The sequence below is a fragment of the Rhinichthys klamathensis genome, unplaced genomic scaffold (assembly GCF_029890125.1).
Source record: "Rhinichthys klamathensis goyatoka isolate OS25496 unplaced genomic scaffold, OSU_Roscu_1.1 h1tg000090l_1, whole genome shotgun sequence".
In the NCBI taxonomy this organism is placed as follows: Eukaryota; Metazoa; Chordata; class Actinopteri; order Cypriniformes; family Leuciscidae; genus Rhinichthys; species Rhinichthys klamathensis.
In genome coordinates this window covers 2,522,949-2,545,314 of record NW_026606629.1, presented here as the reverse complement: position 1 = coordinate 2,545,314, position 22,366 = coordinate 2,522,949, and the positions used below count along the sequence as shown (strand labels likewise).

General features: G+C 38.4%; 1 protein-coding gene across 1 annotated transcript; it reads right to left on the bottom strand.

The window, feature by feature from the left end:
• Positions 1-12,097: 12,097 nt before the first annotated feature.
• sik1 (salt-inducible kinase 1) lies at positions 12,098-21,352 on the bottom strand. The gene is made up of 14 exons (XM_056251821.1): positions 21,091-21,352; positions 20,367-20,565; positions 19,901-20,017; positions 17,752-17,815; positions 17,145-17,306; positions 16,741-16,865; positions 16,349-16,472; positions 16,035-16,255; positions 15,486-15,635; positions 15,282-15,392; positions 14,719-14,944; positions 14,380-14,634; positions 14,026-14,251; positions 12,098-13,733 (listed from the first exon to the last, which is right to left on the bottom strand). Exons 2-14 carry the CDS (start codon positions 20,517-20,519, stop codon positions 13,244-13,246), a joined length of 2,424 nt encoding a protein of 807 aa, XP_056107796.1. The 5' UTR covers positions 20,520-20,565; positions 21,091-21,352; the 3' UTR covers positions 12,098-13,243.
• Positions 21,353-22,366: the final 1,014 nt, after the last annotated feature.

The window sequence follows — 22,366 nt, the reverse complement described above, 5'->3', positions numbered from 1 at the left end:
AGCTTTGGTGAGCAGAAAAGACTTCAAACTTAAGTAAAAAAAGTCAAACATAACTACCATAATAATTTGAGTGAAAATACGGATGATTAGTAATAATAATAATAATTATAAATCCATAATGCATCTCATGTATTTCTTTTTGAAGGATTGCAGGATAGTTTAAGCAATTCAAAATTGAGTGAGAGTTAGTTCCCCCAGTTGGCAATATGGTCTTTAATGGGTAAAGGCCGTCAATAGCCAATCACAACCAGCGATTTTCTGTATTTCCATTTCTGTTCAGTCAATAAATAATTCATATCTTGTCGAATCTGTACTCTATTTTTGTCAATGTTTTTATAGTTTGATAAAAAAAAAAGGAAACATCTATGAAAATAAATGATTTGCTGTTTGCGTCATCGGGGTTTCTCTATTACATAAACAAATGCTGTTTATTGTCAGTAGTGTGTAACCCGATTCAAATGTTCAAGTTGTGTTTCTCTAAGTTGTGTTTTCTCATGGAGAGAGATAGAGAGAGAGAGAGAGAAGTTCATTCCTCTGAGATATGACACTGTCTCGCGCAGCGGTTTGAATTTTAATAGCTCAGTGTGGGAAGGCCTTAAGTGCACTCACACATCGATGACATCACGGGTCCCCACAGTGCTGAGCTGCAGGCGGCACAAACAGAGGTGACAGCCAGCGCAAACGGGGCAGAACGAAAACCCAGGGCTCAGCAACAGACAGAGAGCGCACCATCATGTCTGTGTGACCCAAAATCATTGGAGACAGCGAGGTCAGTTCCCTTCTACGCAGTGGTTTATCTCTTATGTAAACATTATGGACTGTACATTTGACACACTGCCAAAGTTACTGTAGATGAGCGGGACGTGACGTATCTTTAGCTTGTTCCTTTTTTCCTGCTAAGGTAGTCATTTGACCTCAGTGAAGCACGATTACAAATCCTGTCTCCCATGGCCGAGTTCTCAAAAGCAGGCAATACATTTACAAAACTCTTCACAGTCAAAATGACAGAAATGGACAAACAGTTTGGCATTATCATGTGAGAATGCAGTTTAATGTGTTAATTTAGTTCAGTTAAGTACTACAAACATGACACAATGGCCAAAGACATCTGTCTAACACATAAACCAACAATTTGCCATATGGATTGTTGTGGAATTTAGTGAACTTTATAGACTTTAGTTCAATGATATGGAAATTGACTTTGGTATTATTTTTTAATAAGGCCTCATTTGTTAATGTCAGGTGTATGTCAGTTTGTTTGTGTTGTGCGGCTGTTTACAGTTTTCGAAAAACATTTAATGCCTTTTGGCCGTTCATTTACATGACAACGGCGTTTTAGACGGCTGAAAACGCAAGCATTTAAAAAAAAATATCAAAGTGCAAGTTTTTAAAAACAATACCGTTATTGTCTACAAAAACTCAACTTTGTGAAAACTGTGACGTCATATGCCCATGAGTATTACTGTAGGCCTATGTGTTCAGTCTATAGGCACGCAGTGTTTCTTTACAAAGTGGCATCGCCAACTACTGGCCTGACATGAATAATACAGCCTTTTTTAGTCGTTTTCACAGATCCTTGTGAACAGGGATCGTTTCCACAACGTTTTCGTCTGTACTTTAAAGGCAAAGGAAAAACTTTTCCGCCTTTAGTCGTGTAAATGTACCCTTAGTTAGGTTTGCCTTGCCTACCTGCCCATCTGTTATCACTGGTTAGTTTAATTACTGATTAGCCTCCTTGTGTATTCAAAATTTCAGTTTACACAGTTCTTTGTTTGGTGTTGTATACGTCTTTGTGGATTATTATTACTCCAGAGATTTCCTATGATTTATTGATTAAAGACTGTTTTTGTCGCAGCCTCCAGAAACTGACAGTTAACATTAGTTAACTACATTAGTTAACATGAATGAACAATGAAAAAAAAGTACTTCTAAAGCATTTATTAGTCTTAGTTAATGTTAATTTCAACATTTACTCATTCATTTATTAAAATCAAATGTTGCATATGTTAATTTTAGTTAATGAGATAACATTGAAAATGAAAAATTGACATTAACAAAGATGAACAAATACTGAAACAAATGTATTGCTCACTGTAAGTTAATGTTAGTTAACTAATGAGATATGTTACCTTGATGTTTAAATCCACTTTTTGAACTGTACATTTGACACACTGCCAAAGTTACTGTAGATGAGCGTGACGTGACGTATCTTTAGCTTGTTCTTTTTTCTGCTAAAAGGTAGCCATTTGACCTATTCAGTGAAGCACGATTACAAATCTGATTGTACAAATCCACAATGCACTGCTGGTCACATAGCACTCTCCTGTGTCATCCTCAACTCTGACACGTGACAGGAAACTTGATCTGCACGTCCTCCATGAGAATGGGAAACAGACTGTCGGCTCTCCACACACATCCCTTCATACTCCACGTTTCGCTGCGGGACACTCACCACAATGCAAACGTCAGTAACTTTATGCAATCTACAGACTGCATTTTATTGTAGTGTACATTTTCTGAAATGTAATCATTCAAATTGAATTATTCAAGTTCCGAAGTTTTATATTACTTTTAAATGTATTAGTCTGTAAAGAATCTTACTATGGTTTTATCTTTAATAGCCTTGGAGAATCCAGGATATTTCAGATTAGGGGCATTTTAATTTCAGCATTTGATTGGACAAAAATTGGACACGCCCATGAGTGCAAGATGAGTCATCAAAAGGTTTTGGTCCGTTTTGTCTCAAGAAAAAAACGGTACATTTTAAATGTGTTGATTTGGTCAACTTTTAGCAGTACACCTCAAAGCTAACAGACCTGGACTACAACAAAACAATAATAATCTTGATTTTATACGGTTCTTAAAGGTAAACTATATGCAACATTGTTTTAGTTGTGCTTCAGCTCTGCTCCTCTGCACTGCACGGATAAATTGAGGTTTGAGGCTCCGGTGTACCGATGCAGGACATTTTGTCTGAGAGAATGGTCAAATAAATAATGTGTTGTTTTTATTTTATTTATTTTCTCATTCATTATGAAAAATATTTACAGCTTTATGATACCGACAGCCGAAGTCACTTTTCTCTGTGTACGGATAATGTGACATGCACACGCAAAATGACAAATGCACTCCATTTCTGTGAAATCCATCCCGACAGCTCTAAAATATGAATCATTATTATTTATCAACGTGTCTTTGGGTAAAGAGATGTTGGAAGATGGATTTTTCTTTGCTCTCTCCCATTAATAACATTTTGTTATTTCAATAAAAAAAAAATATGCAAACTGGAGCAATGAAAAGAGGCCTTGACAGAGACCCTGAGGTGCTGGAACGTTACTCTGAACTGTTCAGTCCACTTTAGACATTCTACTAACTATACGTTTGCAACTACATGAACTAACTCTCATAAGAGTATTAGTAGACTGTTAGGTTAGGGTTAGTAGAATAAGTTGACATGTACTTGCAAATGAACTTCTATCTAGTCCATCATGATAAAGAGTTAGCAGATATTAAGCAGACAGTCTACTAATACTCTAATGAGAGTTAGTTGACATGTAGTTGCAAACTTACTTATAGTTAATAGAATGTCTAAAGTGGACTATCAAAATAAAGTTTTACCCAAAAAATGACATAATGTAGGTTTAAGGACATTTGAGAACAATTCAGTATCCTTGGCATTATCATCATCATCATCGTCAATAGTATTATCAACAGGAGCAGTAGTAGATATTATTATTATTATTATTAAACACTGTTGCGTATTTCAGTTTGAGCAGTTTTCATTTCAAAATGAAAGTAATGAGAGAGGGAGAGGGTGAGAGGTTCTCACTTGCTTCAGTGCTCTCAGGGTCAGCTGTTTGCTGAATGACGCACATTGAGCCCCAGTTAATATTGTACAGGCGGCATTGGCGTCTGACTGAGCATTCCATTACAGGCCTTTCATGCTGAGTTCACTAAGCAGCTGTGTGCTGATTTAGATGGCCTCTCTCTCTTTCTCTCTCTATGTCTATCTACCCTGAGATCAAAGTCTGGGTCATTTACCAACATTACAGAGAAGGGACTTAACGCAGATCAATGGCATAACATAGAGGAGTTCATTGCACAGCACAGTTTTAATTCCAACAGCTTGTTTTGGTCCTGTTTGCCATACTGTTTTGTATATTGTACATGAGTAGTTGACATAACATGGACTATTTTGTAATCAATATCAATATATTTTTGGTTAAATATTATGAATGTATAAGAGAAAATGTGTATCATAGGTAAACGATAAACCATTTGTTTATTTTCAACCATTTTAATAACCTTTTTACCTTCACTGGTTTATTTTAAGTGTTCCTGCAGTGTGACGAGTACTTTGTTATAAGTGCAAATATTGCACATATTTCATATCATGAAAACATGTGTATAACAAAGGGGACAAAAACAGGTTTATATATTTTTTCATCAATAAATCTAATTAGTTCAATAAATCATACATTTTAGCTAAAACAATATTGCTTGTTCCACAGCTAGCTATATTTTAACCATGTTCATACTTTTTAACTGACTACATTTAATTGTTTTCACAATAAACAGATTAAAACTAAGCCCTTAAAGCCGGGACATGATGGTGGGAAAAGTATATCTCAATGCTTTAGCGTTCTCTCTCAAAGGTTTTTTTATGTTTGTTTTTTTGCGTTCGCTGACAAAAATGTTGTGTTCTTTGCGAGCGAACGCAACGTTTCTCTGGGAAATAAATGCATTTTGAAAATAAGATTTTATGATTTCAAAAATCAAATATATGCAAATAGTTTTATACAGAAATCGTACGTGATGCATTTATGCATTGAAATTTGCATCACATTTGCATCACAAGTTTATTAGTTTGTTTATATTGAAACTCTTAAATTTAGATATTTGGAGTTTTGGAATGTAAATGTATAAATTCCTTCGATGAGAAAAAATCCGACAATGACAATGCAAATATCATGCAAACTTAGTGTGTTTTTCAGAAAGGTGGTTCCACTTTCTGAAAGACTTTATTACATCCAACCCAGAACCGGCTGTTTCTGATTAGTGACGCAAAACTTTCCTCAACCTGTGAACCACACATTCTCCTTTAATAATCTCCAGGAGTGTTACGGTGGACTGTAAGAAAGAGTTATGCAACAGAGTGAATGGGAATGGTCTCTTAATGACTCCATTGTCATAAAGGTTAAACCCCTCACTGTTTCTCAACTCTGGTCAAAGTGATTTTTGTGCTCTGCTTAAAAAAACAAAACAAGTCATACTACTGCCAAATCTTATGAAACTAGACATATCCATCACATCAAAATGCTCAGAAAAGTTAGAACGGTGCACCAAAGAACTGTTTAGTAGGTTGGACTTGTTGTTTGCTGTTGATGTGATTAATGCCAACATGTACTGTGCAGCTTATGACAAGGGGATTATGAAGTGTTGAACAAATACACTAATACACTAAATGTTCTGATAATTTGGTCATCTGGACCTGTCTGAACTCTTGTCAGAGAAGCAAGTGACAATCTTTTCCATCATATTATGGCAAGCCAAAGGTGTCAGAATTAACCACTGCACCTTGCGTCTTTTGCAGCATACATCAAGTTTCTAAAAACATGGTGCTTGAAAACCTGCTTTTTTCCCCATTCCACTGCCCTGAATATAAAGTTTTTAAAAGCAAAAATGTGTTCTGTGTGAATCGGCCCTTAAATGTATCAAGTTTGCCAGATACATATTTAAACTTTTAATCTGCCACAGTGCATGGTCACTGCTTACTGGTTTTGAGATGAACCAGTAAGCAGTGGTTCACCCTTTAGAAGGTTGAAGTTTCAACCTTCTAAATTACTTTTATAGAGGTTTTACAGAACATCTATAACATGCCTCTCTGAAATACTTGATTCTGATTGATCAGTCGTTGCTTTCTGTGCTCAAATATTTTCATTATGTCTGTTGTTAATAATATTCCCGCTATATGGGCTTTAGTTTGACTGTTGTCCAAATTCATTTTCCTAGTTTTGTTTCTCTTGCACTCCACTCTTTCTACTTAGGCTACATAAGTAACAGTAAGATAGCAACTCAGTAAGATAAGTTAACTTTAAGATAACTTTTTATTTATTTGCTATAGCCATGGGAAATTGTACAGTCAGCCAGTCATTATCTCACAATAAACTATAAAAGTGTGATATAAGATTCTTCCACTCACATCAAGTTCTTGATCACCCTCCCAGAAAGCAACATAGTGTCGCCCCAGATCCGGCCCATATCTGGTACATATGGATTGACAGCTGTCAGAGTTGTTGTGATGATGACCGGGTGATTGTATATGATCTCTTACATGTTTCTCATTCGAGGTGCAAAGTAAAGGTCAAATCAAGTCAAGTCAAATGTATTTGTATAGTGCTTTGTTAATGCTTATAACATCTTATTATCTTCATTTAGCAGATTAGAGCTGGGTGTTAATATAGTTTACATTTAGTTGAGATTTGCTATATAGTATCGCTTTACAGTGTACTCCAGGTATACAAAGTTGGACTTATAAATCCAAGTTAACATAAAGTGAAGAGCAATAATATAGTTTTTTTTTTTAAAGCTTTACTTTTTTTTATTGCATTATGTTAGTATACTGTGATTAAAGGTTAAACATGACCAGGAATGGGCAACGTTGACCCTAGAGAGTCACTGTCCTGCAGAGTTTAGCTCCAACCCTAATCAAACACAAGCTAATGTCATCAGGATTACAGGTCAGAGATGTGCTGTGTCCCACTTCGCCTATACTACGTCCTAAAAGTATGTACTCTTTTTATGAAGAAAACGTACACACTTTTGAGTGTGTAGCAAAAGAGTAGACATGCTTTGGGACATACTATCACGTCATAAAATAGCGTCTTCACCGGTTGTTCTCAGTCACATCCTGACGCGCATCCTGTCACCGTAAACTGGCCTGTCAATCATCTTGTCACAGTAAAAATCCTCCACATTTTCTTTCATTTAATTTAATTTCCTACCATATCGGAGAGAAATGCAGTAGCACGTTGATTTGCAGTCACAGGTCTTTCATGTGGAAAACTCTCCTCGTATTAATGCATAACGATGCATTTAAAAGCCAAACGGTTCTTTATAAAAGTCCACAATGTTGTTGCAGATGAAATATAATATAATAATATTTAATATTTATATAAAAATAATATTTTTATCAGGTTAAACTTTGATTATTAATCACTCAAACCATTATCTAACCTCTCACCACTGGTCGCGCAAATCTGCCATGTTTTGTAGTTTTTTTTAACACTTTTTACTTTTACATGTTTCTAGTCCTGAACCGAATCCTCCTCCAAAGCGCAATGGGTTGTGTGCAATATGTGCACGGATCCATACCTCGAAAATCTACCGTACATAGTAAACCATACGGGGACTTTTGAGATACTCTTTTCAACATACAATGCTTTGGGACACACTTAGGCCTAATGTAATCATACTATTTAGGATAGATAGGACATTGGGAAGCAGGGATGGTCTTATTATGGGGAGATATTGGGTCTGTGGCTCTGCCATTGGAAAAAAGTTTAACGGTTAACTTGGATCACATGTGCCTTGATAACCAATCACATTACAGCCTTGAAGTCACTTAATTGACAGTCAATGTTTGCAGATACCATAGAAATGAATAACAAGTGCTGTAAACTGAATCATGTCGTACCATTTTCTGTGACTTCTCTTAGAAATAGCATTTTTTCGGTGCAAACTCTAAAACTAGACCAATCCAAAACGACGAATGTTTAAGAGCAAACATTTTGAAGATTAGCCGATGGGCTGTTGATTCATTAAATGATAAGCTGTTTTCCCACAAAAGCAGTTTATTCATCTCTCCTCTATTGACATCCATTAAAAAAAAATCCTCTGGTCTCCTTCCCTGCGTACCTCAGCGTTAGCATTACACTTTTCCTTTCTTTTTTTTTGCTAACCTTGCAGGCTTGCCTTTAAAGCTACAATATGTAATTTTTTTCACCGCTAGGGGTCGCTAACCTCTTACAATAACAAAGACGTAGGTTGATGACGCATAAGCGGAATTATGGAACTTGTCGTCATGCTGATGGATCTAATAATGTTTATGGATGAGTGAATACATTGATGTTTTTAACATGACTGTGGTATGAATCAGGGCTCGATTGCTAATGAGAGACAGATATCAGCGTCACACGCGAGGTGTGTACTACTCACACAGGTCAGTTTATTTGAAGAATTAAACTTTTGAGGTAACGCAGCGCTGTTTCACTTGGTCTACACTATCACACTAAACTGCATTTGAGTGTGTTGAAAGTTATAATGTTATTCTATGTGTTAGTTTGACTGTATGAGACTAGCAGTAAGCTAGATCAACATTAGAATAACATACTGATCATATTCTAACATTTCATCATGTTGAACTGTATAACATTGATTAGTTTTATGTACATTTGCTCACCTGTCTAATAAAGTACATGCAAGAGCGACGTCTCTGTCAAGTCGAAGTTAGTCGTGGACGCTAGCTCTCGGCATCTCGAAAGCGCCACACTGATTTTGATCCTCGTTTTAGTTATCCTTTTGTCCCAAAGTCTGCTTGCCATGGTCCATAATGTTTGAACGAAACAACAACAGCGTGAGCGTGCCACTAGACGTAACGCAGTTGTTCATGTCTGTCGCTATGGTTACTATGGCAGTTCGAGCGGAAACCAGGGATAACGCGGATATTACATCATTGACAGGCGACAAGTGAACAGGGACGAGCCATTATTTAAAATGGGAATTTCTCTGAAATTAAAAACCTTTGGGAACTTTTGGGATATTGTAAGTACACAACTGCAGGAAATATATCACACGGTGCAAGTGATTTTGGGATTTTTTATTACAAAAGTCTTACATATTGTAGCTTTGAGGTACTTTGCTAAGGCTACAGGCAAAGCGTTTTTTATTTAATTTTTTCAGGGTTAGAGCTAAGCTCTGCAGGACTCGACGTTGCATCCCTGATATAGATTTTCCCATTTCTGTTTACTCTTACTTACCTGGACAACTGAGAACAGACTAAAAGCATTTTTAAATTACTTTGAAGTGGTTTCTCTGAACTTCCCGTCAAGGACGGCTAGCTGCTAGTCTGACCTTTGACAGAATCAACTCATCTCTCGCTCATACTTATCTCAGCTTACAATCCTGGCCACAGCGTGTCCCAGAAGGGAAAGATAGAGCAGTGCTGTAACAAAATACCTCTGACTTACCTACCATACACACGTGACACGACTATTACACTCTATAACCCATGTAATATCATTACGTCCATGCTTGCCTCATTAAAGACAGCTAACTTTAACTTGATACTCATCATATGCTCAACATCCCAAGAGATGTCAAGTGTTCAGTAATAAATGCATTCCTCCTCACTTGGATTGATTATTATATTGTTCTGTGAGAAAAAAAAAGCTGTTCAAATATGTTTTGATAAAAAAAAGCCTTTTTCTTTACCTCTCAAGGGAAACAAAATATTACACGGCCTCACAAATATGCTTAATATCTACATTTTGTTCAGTGCTGATGTAGATTCTAATTTTCCCGTCTTTTCATAGCGTTTCATGATTTCGTATGATTTAGTGTTATTATAGTTCCGACCAGGTTTTTGTTGTGTCCATTTAAAAAACTTTTGATGTTTATGAAATGATGAAGCATGAAGAACAGAGAACAGAAGCCTCTTCCTGGTAATTGGTGTTTTACTGCAGGTCCACATCATGAGATCAGCAGTCTAGCTATGAGTTCAGAGTGATCTGGATATACACACAAAGGTATTTACGGCAGAGTCATCAATCAGAGTCTCTGTGACAGAAGTTCTGACACTGTGAGCAGGCGTTCGAGCTTATAGGTTGGAGCAGGGCATCCAGTCAGAATGATTGGCATGGACCGCTGGCTTTGGAGCTGAACGTATGAGCGTGGAATTCCCAGCACAGATCAATCCAAGCTCTCTGGGCACATAGCCACCCGCTAGCTTACCGCTGGAGTGCATGATGAGCGCACATGCACTGGAATGTGTTTACGTGTGCTTTATACTCCACTGTACCTGTGGTCCTCTCCACAGAAACTGTCACACTACATTATATATTATGTGCTGTTGTGTTGCACACTAATTGTTATGTTTCTGTTGGCTGCTCAGGTTTGAGTTGTTTACGGTCTACAAATAAATTTCAAGTTATTCAAACCGATTGTTGTACCACTAGAAAAAAATGTCAGTAGAATTCAGTAAAAAGTATAAATAAATCTGTATTTTGTCTTGAGTAAAAAATGTACCTTAAAACAAGATAAATACTATACTGTATATATATATATTATTCATAATTCTTTTTTCTTAAACCACAAGATAATAGTTTTAAGTGTAAGCCTCCATGTTATGTTAGATCAACAACAACAACAAAAGCCAATAGTAAAATAAAAATCTCAGAAATTTTAGAAAACAGTTTTAACAAAACAAAGACATATTCCCTGAAAACAAGCTTTATTTTGAACGTGCATTATTTTATTGTTATTTAAAATTTCATGTACTCAAAAACTATAGACAAAAATACAGATTACGACATTTTTTGCACGGCTGGATATTTTATCATTTTAATATCTGTGTAGCATTTTGTAAATTTGTCAAAAATAGTGTCTTTAAATATTCCTGAGAATCTAACATATGATTTCATATTAATATGAAATTCGATATAAGCAACTGGAGACCCAGAAAAATGTGGGGAAAAACACAAACACACATAAATTAATTTCAAGAGGTCAATTTTTATTCAAATAAATAGCCACATAAATAAAACTATCTCTCATAAACTTTCACACAGCCATGTACAATCACACATACAGCAAGCAAGCACATTCAGGAAATTAAACCAAATAAAAAAAGTCACAGATTCGAATCTTTACAGTTCAGCATCAAAACAGTGTTTCAAAAGTAACTACAGACTCATATCTGCAGTGGAAACAAACACTATTTTCAAAAGCAACTGTCATCATAAAGTGCATTACTGTCAAACAGCAAATGAAATGAAAGTATACAATGGGGTTTTTAAACTAACACAAGGAGTTTAAACTACACACATCTGCATCTTTCTGATATCCTAAAATCAAGCTTACATTTTTTCGACACCACTGGATTTGTTCAGACAAAGGCACAAGTTTTGGTGGTGAGTGAAAAAGGAAAGGGGTGTTAACACTGCTTCTTACATTATCTTCAATAGCTTTACCTTCAACTCATCTTTTCCTGCACTGATTTCAAACACTGTTGTTTTTTGATCCAATTTGAAAACAACACAGCACAGGTTTTTTTTCTTTTCTTCTAAACTACTAGAAACCATTGCACAAATATGTCAAATTCACAAAAGACAGACATGCAACAGGATTATTTAGGGCTATGAAAACAGTGCTTCAAGCAAATGGTGGAGCTTCAACAATGGTAACACACTGTCATATAAATAGCACACAAACCCAACACACTTCCGAAATCTACTTCTAGCACCTAGATTGTAAACTAAAATAGAAAAATTATAAAATGCAATTATATCGCTACAAGACGTCTTCAGCTATGTGTGTATGCATTTTAATCAAGAAAAAAATATTTGAGTATGTAAATGCATGACCTTTCTGAGAAATGGAGGACCTTTGCTTTCTAAAACAATTGCTTATAAAATATATTTGTTAGCTATAGAGGAGGCAGCTAATTCTTACATCTGAGCAGTAAGACTGCTTTTGGGAGACTTGAACACTCTACACTTTAATAAAATGAGAGTTTTTCATCACCATGACATCTGTAGAAAAAGTATGTTTCTCTTGATCTTCCTTGGCTTTTCCTGTTATTTTTCTAGTTCTCCCATTCTACCAAGCTAGCCTGGCTGCAAAGGCAATCTCTGTCACGACGAGAAGCTGTAGAAAATGGCCAGGCTCTTATTTCCTATGCTCATGCAGAATACATTGTTAAAATGGTCTTCATACAATCATTTCAAAATAGAAAAAAAAACATGCTCTAATAAATAAAAAATAAAAAAACATTATCAGGCATGAAGTACCTTTTGCTTTCCTTCAACAGCTTCCTCTCCTGGTTTTACATTTCAATGTGAAATATTGCACTATTCTCATATTCTTTGTTCTCGGTTAAAAAAAAGACATTGTAATGGACCTAACTTATTCTCATACAGTGCGTGTTGAGATGCAGCCTTCTGAGGTGAATGATCAGTAATGGAGGAGGTAGTGAACTGATGGGAGAGGAGTCTTTCTTGAGGGACCAAAACGGAACAGCTAGACCTTACAATGTCTCCTAATATCATTAAATCATTGGTAGGTGCACATTTATGTGATTATAATTGTCTAGTGTCTTTGTACGGATGTGACACAACATGAATCAGCATTAAAGTCATTGTCACAGATAGCGAAAGCTCAAAGACCTGGTCTAAGTGAACACTATGCAGTACCTCTTGTGCTTATATCTAGCTTATATCTCCCCTCATACTAAGGCGCCTCTTCATTGCACACAAAAAATTGGAGGCATAGTGTGGCTACTTTGCACACATTTTCACATCACAGATTAAATGACAGTATTTTTCTTGATTTTTGGAAGTTTAGGATAATTCAGATACTGCATTTTGTTTCAAGAACTTCTAGGAAAGAAATCAAAGAGTCAAAATTCTAAAATTCAACAAAAAGCAATCAACTTTGGTCTTCTCTGGAGATGTGAAAAACAATAACAACAACAACAAAAATGCTCAAGACCTGAAAGGAAATCCTTGGAAAAATCTGTGAGGAAGACATCACTGTCCTATTTTCATACTTGTTTAGAGGATAAACAAGCATCTCTGACATAATCATTTACGATTACGGAGGCCAGTTTTATATATGAGTGGACCCACTCGCAAATGGATGAAAACTCAGACTCTTCAGCTCCTTGTTCAGAGCCCTGTCCTTTATTGCTGTGTGGGCAGGACAACCTGACAAGGATCATGGGCTCAATGAAGAGGTTGGCTATTGCTTCTTATTGTCTCTGGTCATTCCAACGCATATAGACATGGTCATGGAATTGAAGAGAGAGTAAAATTGTCTCGCCTTTGCATTAGAAAACTATTGAAAGAATCATCAAAATGAGATGCCTTCTTGTTCTGATGCTCAACACCATTGTCCACCGACTCACTCTGGTCTTAGAGTGGTAGAAGCAAGCATCACTCACTTTTCTTCAAAGTTTTTGCCTTCTTTACTTAACCATGACACAACTGCTGAGTTGCTGCTTTTGACCGGCACAAACCATCACCTGGACATCCGGTTCATACTCAGTGCTGGTGCTCAGGCTCCAACTGCCCTGGTTGGGCAGAAGGGAGAAAGGCCCCTGGGACAGGATGGTGGGCTGGATCTGCAAATGCTGTTGGGACTGAGGGTGGAGATGTGGCCGGTGGCTGATGTGCAGACGAGCTTCAAGAAGATGGGCAGCAGATGCCACAGGAGACAGGGACGAGGAAGAGGAGTCAAGAGACTGAGGCTGCTGTTGCTGCCACAGGTTGTGTTGAAAGGCGATGGAGGTCTGCTGGCACTGGGGAAGGATAGGTTGAGTCGGGGGGTTGGAAAAGAGGGCAGCGGGAGCGAAGAGGTTGTTGGAGGGAGGGGATGAGGGGTGGGACTGTGAGAGGAAGAGCACAGGCTGTTGAGCCTGGACTTGGGGCTGAGGCTGGTGCTGAATCTGTAGCATTCTGTATGATGAAATAAGAACAGAGTTTAGGTATATTTAGGAAATGTACCCTAGTGTTTCCAAGCCCTGTTGCTGGAGGCACCCCAGCAGTGCACAATTTGGATGTATCAGGACAGGGAGTCTATTTACTGACCCATCCATTTCAGGTCTTAGAGCCTCTACTAATGAGCTGATAAGTTGATTCAGGTGTATTTGATAACGAAGAGTTTGAAAATGTGTAATGTTGGGGTGCCTCTGCAAACAGGGGTGAAGCAATCTTCAGCATTCTGGCGTAGGTATAGGTTTCTTCTCACCTCTGCTGGTGCAGTACTTCCTCCAGCATGCTTCGGCGTTCACGGGGGCCACTAGAGCTCTGGAGGCTTGAGGGAGGGCACATGGTTGGGCCGAGCGACCCACGGCTGCCTCTAGACCATGAGGTCGGAGGGCACACCTGTCGCGCAAGACCTTTGATCTTGTTCAACCCCAGCAGCCCTTTTGCACGAGTGTTCTTCCTCAGCTGCTGTCTAAACGCCTTTAGTCCTACAGAAATAGTCACCGTCCAGTTAGAATACTTTTTAAGCCATTTAAGATTTTTCAACAAGAGGTCTATGATGTGATTTTTGGCACATGTGTATCAAAGTAGATTTTTCCTTTTCGGTTAAACTCACCCTGTGTAAGGGAGGTGTCTGAAGCCCTACGCCCCTCCTGGAAGCTGGCTGCAAGCATGCTGCCTTGGTTCTGCAAGAGTAGGTTGGAGGAAAGAGTGAGGGGTGTCCCAGCAGGGGCTAAGGCCCCAGGGCCAGTACCGGAAATGAGCAGTGATGAAAGATCCTCTACAGCAGTGGAGAGAGCCGGGTTGGGGTTTGAGGAGGACTTCAGACAGCTGTCAGAGGAAGCACCGTCTGAGGGGCTAACAACAATACCTGAAAGAGGACAACAGATGTAATTAACAACCAGTTCTGTGCATTAAATCCTTAAAGTCACCATATTATTAACATTGAACTTACAGGGTGGATTGCACTTGTGGAATCGAGCGGAAACTTCTGCAAGTGTATGCCTTCGGGAGGTAGTGCTGGGCAGATGGGGCAGCTGGACCTGCAACATCCCTTCTTCCTCCTCCAGGTCATGAGGTCGCACCTCCTCACTTATGGTGGTCTCCAGCAGGCTGTTGGGGGAGATGGATCGGTTCCACAGGAGCCCATTCAGGCTGGCCTCCACCGGGCACACCACACGCTGAGGAAGGGAGGGAGGCATTCACATTAGCCACTGCCTGTCTATGGAGGAGGGGGATTGGGGGTGCACTGCATATCTGCAATATGAAACAGGACAGGGAGTCTATTTACTGAGCAACTAGGAAGAGAATGGGTCTAAGGCAGAGGTGAGTAATCAAGGTCCACTGTCCTGCAAAGTTTAGCTTCAGCCCTAATCAAACACAGTGGACCTGAAGACTTTGATTAGCTTGCTTAGGTGTGTGTTCAGGGTTGAAGCATGCAGGACAGTGCCTTGAGGACCATAATTGCCGACCCCCAATCTAAAGAGGAATTACTTCAAGCCCGGGGGAAGTACTGACCTGAAACAGGCCTCCTTGTTCAAATTCCATCTCTGAATGGACAGGAGCGTTCACCTTGGCGGTGATGGGGAAGGCTGAGGTTCTGAAGCTGTCAGATGACTCCAGGATCACCTTGAAAGTGAGATGGACAGAGGAAAGGCTGAGTTAGCAGAGGGAGATTTCATCTTAAACAGGAGATGTTCTTGGCCTCGCTTTGACACTCACCTCTGGGGCGGAGGAATCGGATGCTGTCCTCGACCTCTGAGTCCAGGCCCCGCATTGGCGGCTCAGCTGTTGGCTGCGGTGCTCCTTCACTCTTTCTAGCAGCAGGTAATAGATTGCTGAGAAATGGTTGTAGCTACTGTTCTGGAGAGACTGTGGAGAGCAATTGAAAAACTGTTTTAGACACAGTGGTTATACTGAGTGTCACATTAACAGGTGTAATGAAACACAGGCAGTTTGCATCAAGAATTAACTTCTTAAGGGATTTTAGTGAAAGCTAAAAGCAACATATGGCAGCTTTCAAAACAGAGGCTACTGTGTTTATCCTTTTGGTGCCAACTGTAGAGCATATTTAAAGCCACAGGAAGCTGGATAGGTTTTTGCTTTTATTCTGACGTGACAATTTGACAATGTATGCCCTTTCGAACAACATGTATTAAACCTTGCTGTGGTAAACAAGCCCTTCCCTGCTGGAAATGTCTGAGCAAATACTGTTTGTAACATTCACACAATCTGTCTCTACAATCCCATTGTATCTGCCCATTTTCTCACCTCCACAGTCCTCTGTCTGTCAATGCCGAGGGTCTGCATGATGCCTAAGACGGGTTCACTGTAGTCTCCCAGGTTGGAGTTGTAGTCAGTAAGGGACAGGGAAAGGGTCTGGTGGGGTGCACTAGGATCCGCAAGCATCCATCGGTGCTGCTTGATCTGAGCCACACTGATCCGCTTGGCAGGGTCAACCACTAGCATCTTACGAATTAGATTTTCACAGTCTGGACAAGGAGATAAGGAGGTTTCGGTCAAAAATGTTGTTTTTTTATGATGCTGCAGCATTGTACATGAAAAGAGGGAGTGTAGATCTGTACCTTGTGACATGAAGAATGGTATTCTGAATCGGCCATCTGTCACTCTTTGTCTCAGAGCAGGAAGACTGTCCCCATCAAAGGGCAGGGACCCGCAAACCAGCACATACAGAACCACACCCAGACTCTGTGAAAGACAAAACATTTGGAGCATGTATTAAACTAGATTAGCATTTATACCAGTGGCAAGGCAGCAAAGAAGTGTATATTATATTATATTATATTATATTATATTATATTATATTATATTATATTATATTATATTATATAGTAGTTTTATATATAGTTTTGGTTTTCAATCACTGTATACAATATACTTTCATAATTATATAATTTTAATTTTATATTCAGGAGCTGTGTAAGACATCAGGTGAAAATACGAATGATGAACATACCCAAATGTCTAACTGTGGCCCCTCATACTCCTTCCCCTCAAAGACCTCTGGGGCAGCATATGGAGGGCTTCCACACCACGTGGACAGAGGCTCACCGGCATTGTAAAAGTTTCCAAATCCAAAGTCTGGAAAAAACAGAACAGAAGTAAGTTTTTTGTTGATGAAAAGACTGATTACTCATTAAATTTCTTCAGAATAGTGTACATTTCTGAAATAAAAGTATATAATGAATGACTTGTGTTGGTACAAAGAAGCAGACTGGTTTGATTACTTAATTGTATTACTGATCCTGCGAATACAGTAATTACTTTCTTTTAAAGACACTCAAAGTCTGGCACTGGGTAGGGTTTATGAGCAGGGCACATCAATATGTGAACCCTAAAAATCTTATTTTCTCTGCTCACCTGCCAGCTTGATGTTCATGTTGGCATCTAGCAGCAGGTTTTCAGTTTTGAGGTCTCTGTGGACTATGTGGTGTCGGTGGCAGTAGTCCACCGCTGTCAGAATCTGCCAAAACTTCTTACGAGCATCGTTTTCACTCATCCTTCCATTGGAAGTCAGATAGTCTGTAAAGAAGAGGACGGCTTAGGAAGGGAGGAGACATTGCCTTAAAAAAACACCATATAAAGACATAACCAAGCCTACGGTTTATCTGGGGAGACAGCCATTGTTATTTTTTAAAGGCTGAGTATATGACAGGTGAAGAGACAGATATGTTGTATATGTGTTTAAATCCCTAGGTGGTGAGGACAAGCAGAGGTACAGCAGCTTATCCCTTTTATACAGTTACATAAAGCTTGAAAATCCAACACCTGTCTCGCTCTGTGCTCACTCACTGACTCACTACTCTGACGGCAGTGTTGATCTAAATAATTCTTTCCCCGTCAGACCTCATTATCCACAACTGGACAAGAGGTTTTTGGGAGAGACACAGACGTCAAAAACAATAGACGCCCTTCAATCTTTTCACAGATTACTTAGTCATTCATTTATAAAAGTGTTTCCACTTACCAAACATTTCTCCGTTTCTTGCATACTCTGTCACAATGTACAGCATGTCTTTGGTCTCCATGACCTGTAAAGACAAAAACATCATAGAATTATAAAAAAATTGTTTATTACACTAGCATTTAAATAAATATTATTAATTAGTGAATCATTATTATTATTATTATTATTATTACCACATATTTTGCTAGCTTTAAAAAAAAAACATTTTGTGTTCTCTGTGTTCTCATGTTCACTTTTAAACCAAATTCCCTCTTTCTGTCAACGTCTTTCATAGTTCTTGTCATTCATACAGGACAGGTTAGTTTGTAATGACATGCACCATTGCATAAGAGAGTAAAACATTTTCTGAATGCCCTGAGCACACACAAATAGTCCAAGTCTGATCCATCACTGCCACTGAAGAAGCTATTGACAACTGAAACTTTATCTTCACCGACCCATTTCTTATGAACCATTAAACATGTTCACACATAAGACCTAGTTTGAGCACAAAGGCATGCAGTGACACAAAAGGAACTGCAGCAACCATTAACATCGTAAACAATTATAAAAGAGAGGGTGTATGACGTCCTCACCCTTTACAAAAATGTATTGTATGTTCACGGGAATCGCTTGAGGGAGAAACACTAAACGCTGCTGCGCCACTAGAAAAAGTTGCACAACAGGTTCTGTGATATCCTCTTTTTCTATCACTGAGAAAACTGTGTAATCATCCATACACAAGCTCAGACACTCGATACTTCAGGTTAGTGCGTAATACGATGTGTAATGGCCCACGTAGTCAGGCTGTGCAACAGCAGGAAAAGGGTCTTTATCTCCAGATAACCCAAGCGTCCAAAGACTTCAGCCTTTAATGTCAACCCAGAGGTGCCAATGATGTCATAGCTTCCTTAGAAACCCCGGCCTGTTTGGCCCACAGAGACGTCTCCCCCCGTCGCTAATGCAGAGGGAGATGAGTGAAGGAGACTATTGTTAGTTGTGAAGAGAGTGTGTCTGAAGTGAACGAGAAGCTAAAGGCAATAAAAGGACTGTTTGTACAAGAAGCAAGAAAACGGAAACAGTTTATCATGAAGGGTCATGGGTCACTAGTTCCCTATTTTTCATCTCAAAGGCTTTCTCCTTTAAATAAACAGGGTTTAAGTTATGAGAGGAGAGTTACATTCCAGGTTATCTGACACCAAAATGCGCTGAAAATCCAGGACGCTTTCGTAAAGGATTCTTACTGATATTGCAGTCATCAGCTCATTTGTTGGATGACATCAAGGTATGTTTTAATTAATATGTAAGGGTATGCTGAAGGAAAAGCACATCAAGCTCATATCAAACTACAAATGATGAATAATCCACAAAATGCTAATCTGAACAAAACATACTTAAAGGGTACAAGAGAGCAAGAATGCGCTGACGCTTTAGCACCCTGTACTAGCCTGCCACTGTTTGGCATGAGTGTGTGAGCCAAACTATGGTAACAAAACAAGCCCAAGGATCAAATCAGATTGTACTTAGAGATTTTTTCTCATTACAGACAAGTCCGAGATTTAGATCCTGAATCCTTATGTCCAACACACTTTCTCTTGTTGTGTCTCTCATTTCCAGGCAAAACCACACATTTTGGACACAGATTTGTCCAATAATAATATTTAAAAAAACAATTTGATCTAAAAGCCAACAAATCACCTCAAAACAACCTTGAATCAGATTTTTTTTTTTAAATGCAAATAAAAACGGCCATTGTTACTAAATAATTGTTAGCAAAACCCTGCAGTTCTTACTTTAAGGATCTATTTCTGCTTCTATTTTCTTTTTTTCTTTTTTTTCTGTCATATATATTTTTAATTAAATAAAACAAGGTTTAGGTGATCTGACGAAACATAATTAACAGTGTAATGCAGTGGAGAGTTGCTATGCAGAAGCTGGATGCAAGCGAGAAAGTAACTTCAGTCTATTTATACTTTTCATGATATCCAGATGAACTTCCAGGGAAGAACACCTCACCATATGACCACTTAGACATTCACGCCACACTCTCTTAATGTCACTGAGCATGCTAAAATACACAACACTCCCTCAGACATTAATCCAGGGATTTTATCAGGCTTTTCTTTGTAATTATAACATCATTATTAGCTTTACAAATCCAATAACTTACCTGATAGAGCTTTATGATGTGAGGGTGATTGAGCAGCTTCATGATCTGAACCTCCCTGTAGATTTTCTCCAGGTTGGCAGAGTTCAGTCTTGTTTTATCAATTATTTTAATTGCAACCTGCATGGAATAAAATGCACTTTGTTTATTCAGAATATTTATTTATTACATTTTTTAATATCAATCAACTTGGACATTTAAGTCATTTCAACTTAAATTACATTAAACTGACTTCAAAAAAATAGTTGAATCTTGTATAACTTACTAAAAATAGTTGAAAATGTCTTAATATTTTATGTAAAACATTTGTTGTTCAAATACAGTGTACAGTATTATTATTCTTATTAGACCTATTGTTATTGACCGATTTGAAAGAATAATAATTAAAAATATTTATATAGGCCTATACAATATACACGTTTAAAAAAAACCCATTATATTAAGGCATTGCATGATGCAGGAGTCTTACCTGTGTTTTCGTTACTTTGTGTCTGGCCAGTTTCACTACAGCAAAGTTCCCCTTGCCGAGGGTTCTGATGATCTCATAGAAGCCGACCTGCAGAGGCCTGGACTGGGCACAACTTGACCGAGAGCCCGTAATGCTGTCCGTCATTATAACCATGATGCCGGTTTGTGCGTGCCTAAGCGCAGCGATAACTTAATTGTATCTGCAATAAACAATAAATAGTAAGTTATAAATGTGCAAAAATAATACTGAACTTTAAGGACAAATTTGCAGTCATTATTATTATTCATTATTATTATTATTATTAATTCGCAATGATTCTTACACATTGCAATCCTATCACAGCCTTCACAGAACAGTCTATGAGTGCTTCATACATCAATAAATCAAATCTCCTAATAACATTTTATTTTTAAGATGCACTGATAGCTATATAACATATCTTCAGCTCACTTAAAAGCAAGTTAATTTAAGTGGAATAGTCATTCAAATTATAGCATTCAAATTGCTATCAACTTAAAACTAACCGCACATAGGCTAACAAGTAAAAGCAGCGCACAACGTCCATAAATGTCCTTGAAATTCAGTGAGAAATATCAAATTAGAAACAAATAAATAAAAACAACTAAACAACTGGGTATTGAATGGGAAAGTGTTTATATCTGTTAGATATTAACTGTACACATGCACGTCATGTGAAAGTAGCAAAAAAAAAAAATACGCTTACCTTTAACACATGAATAAAATCCAACTCCTTCCACAGCACAAATGTTTTTAAGTCTGCATTTACAATTTATTCCTTGTGCAAATTTTGAGGGGAAAATATTTTGTTCTTATTCTGTCTTGAATATAGTTCCTATGTACAACGATATACACTTTTCACGGAGCGCGCTACTATGTACAAAGTGCCGCTCCGGCCACTGAGGCTCCGCTCTAGTCTAGAGCAGTTCTGCTGGCATGAGACAAACGCTACAGGCTCATGGTGTGATGAGGGACGACTCCTCCTCCTCTTGCCATAACAAACTGATACCCGCCTCATTAACGTCATACTCGCGTCAGAGCTCTGAGCTGGGCGCGAGCGCACAAGGCAGAAGTTGCCGAGCAACTGTGCGGGCTCGTCGTACGGTGACGCCAGTGCTGATGGAGGGGTTGCTTGGAGATGAGGACGATGACGCCAGTGGCAGAGATGTCTCGCCTGCTCTCAAGCTGTTAGTGTTATGTGGAGGCTCAGAGTCTGCTCCACCTGCTGGAAGGCATGCATGCATACTCCGCGCGCGCGCTCACAGCTGTCAACTTGCTTGACATGTTTGTGTTATTTGAGGAATACAAAGAATGAATTATGATTCTGGTGTGTGGACGAAAATAAGAATGCATGTTTGTTTTGGAGCGATGGGGTAGCCTACATCTAAGTTCACAGTATACATTAGCTTATTTTTATTTATTTTTTGCTGTATTTTTCCCACATAAAGGGATAATTCCATCTGGCATTGTGGAATTCATTATGGCAACTAATTTAGTTCACATTTATTTTGCCCTTTTTAAAAGGGAGTTCAATTTCTCCCTATGTAGCATCATACAATTCAGGCTGCTGCAGCAGTGAGTAGCTATTTGTCCCCAACATAGGCTATTAAAACTCTAGTTCATTCGTGTCAAATGTATTTTTATTTTATTTATTTTCTTTACTTTTTATTTGTTATCCGCATATGTAAATAATGCATAGCTTAAATATTATGTTCAGATGGATATGTAAGGAATAATTGACGACAGGCCGTTGAATTATTAGAAAAATAATGCACACCCGAGGTGGTAATGCAGTCACGACGCGAAGCGTGTGCATAAAATAGGCTACGGTGTGCATGATTTTTCTAATAATTCAACGGCCCGGAGTCAATTATTCCGCTTATAGCCTACTACAGTCACGCCTCAAAACATTGTTCAGATCCTGTATTTCAAGACGTTTGTCAGATGTTTGTCATTAAAACGCTCTTGTAGGCTATGTAGGA

Bases quoted from the DNA above. Each gene is read 5' to 3' on its own strand.
- sik1 (XM_056251821.1), bottom strand. From the start codon at position 20,519: ATGGTTATAATGACGGACAGCATTACGGGCTCTCGGTCAAGTTGTGCC. The intron at 16,256-16,348 runs GTACAGATCTAC...CTCCTTGTCCAG, and splicing joins ACCATTCTTCATGTCACAAG to ACTGTGAAAATCTAATTCGT. The intron at 14,945-15,281 runs GTCAGTACTTCC...TCCCTTCCTCAG, and splicing joins AACAAGGAGGCCTGTTTCAG to CGTGTGGTGTGCCCGGTGGA.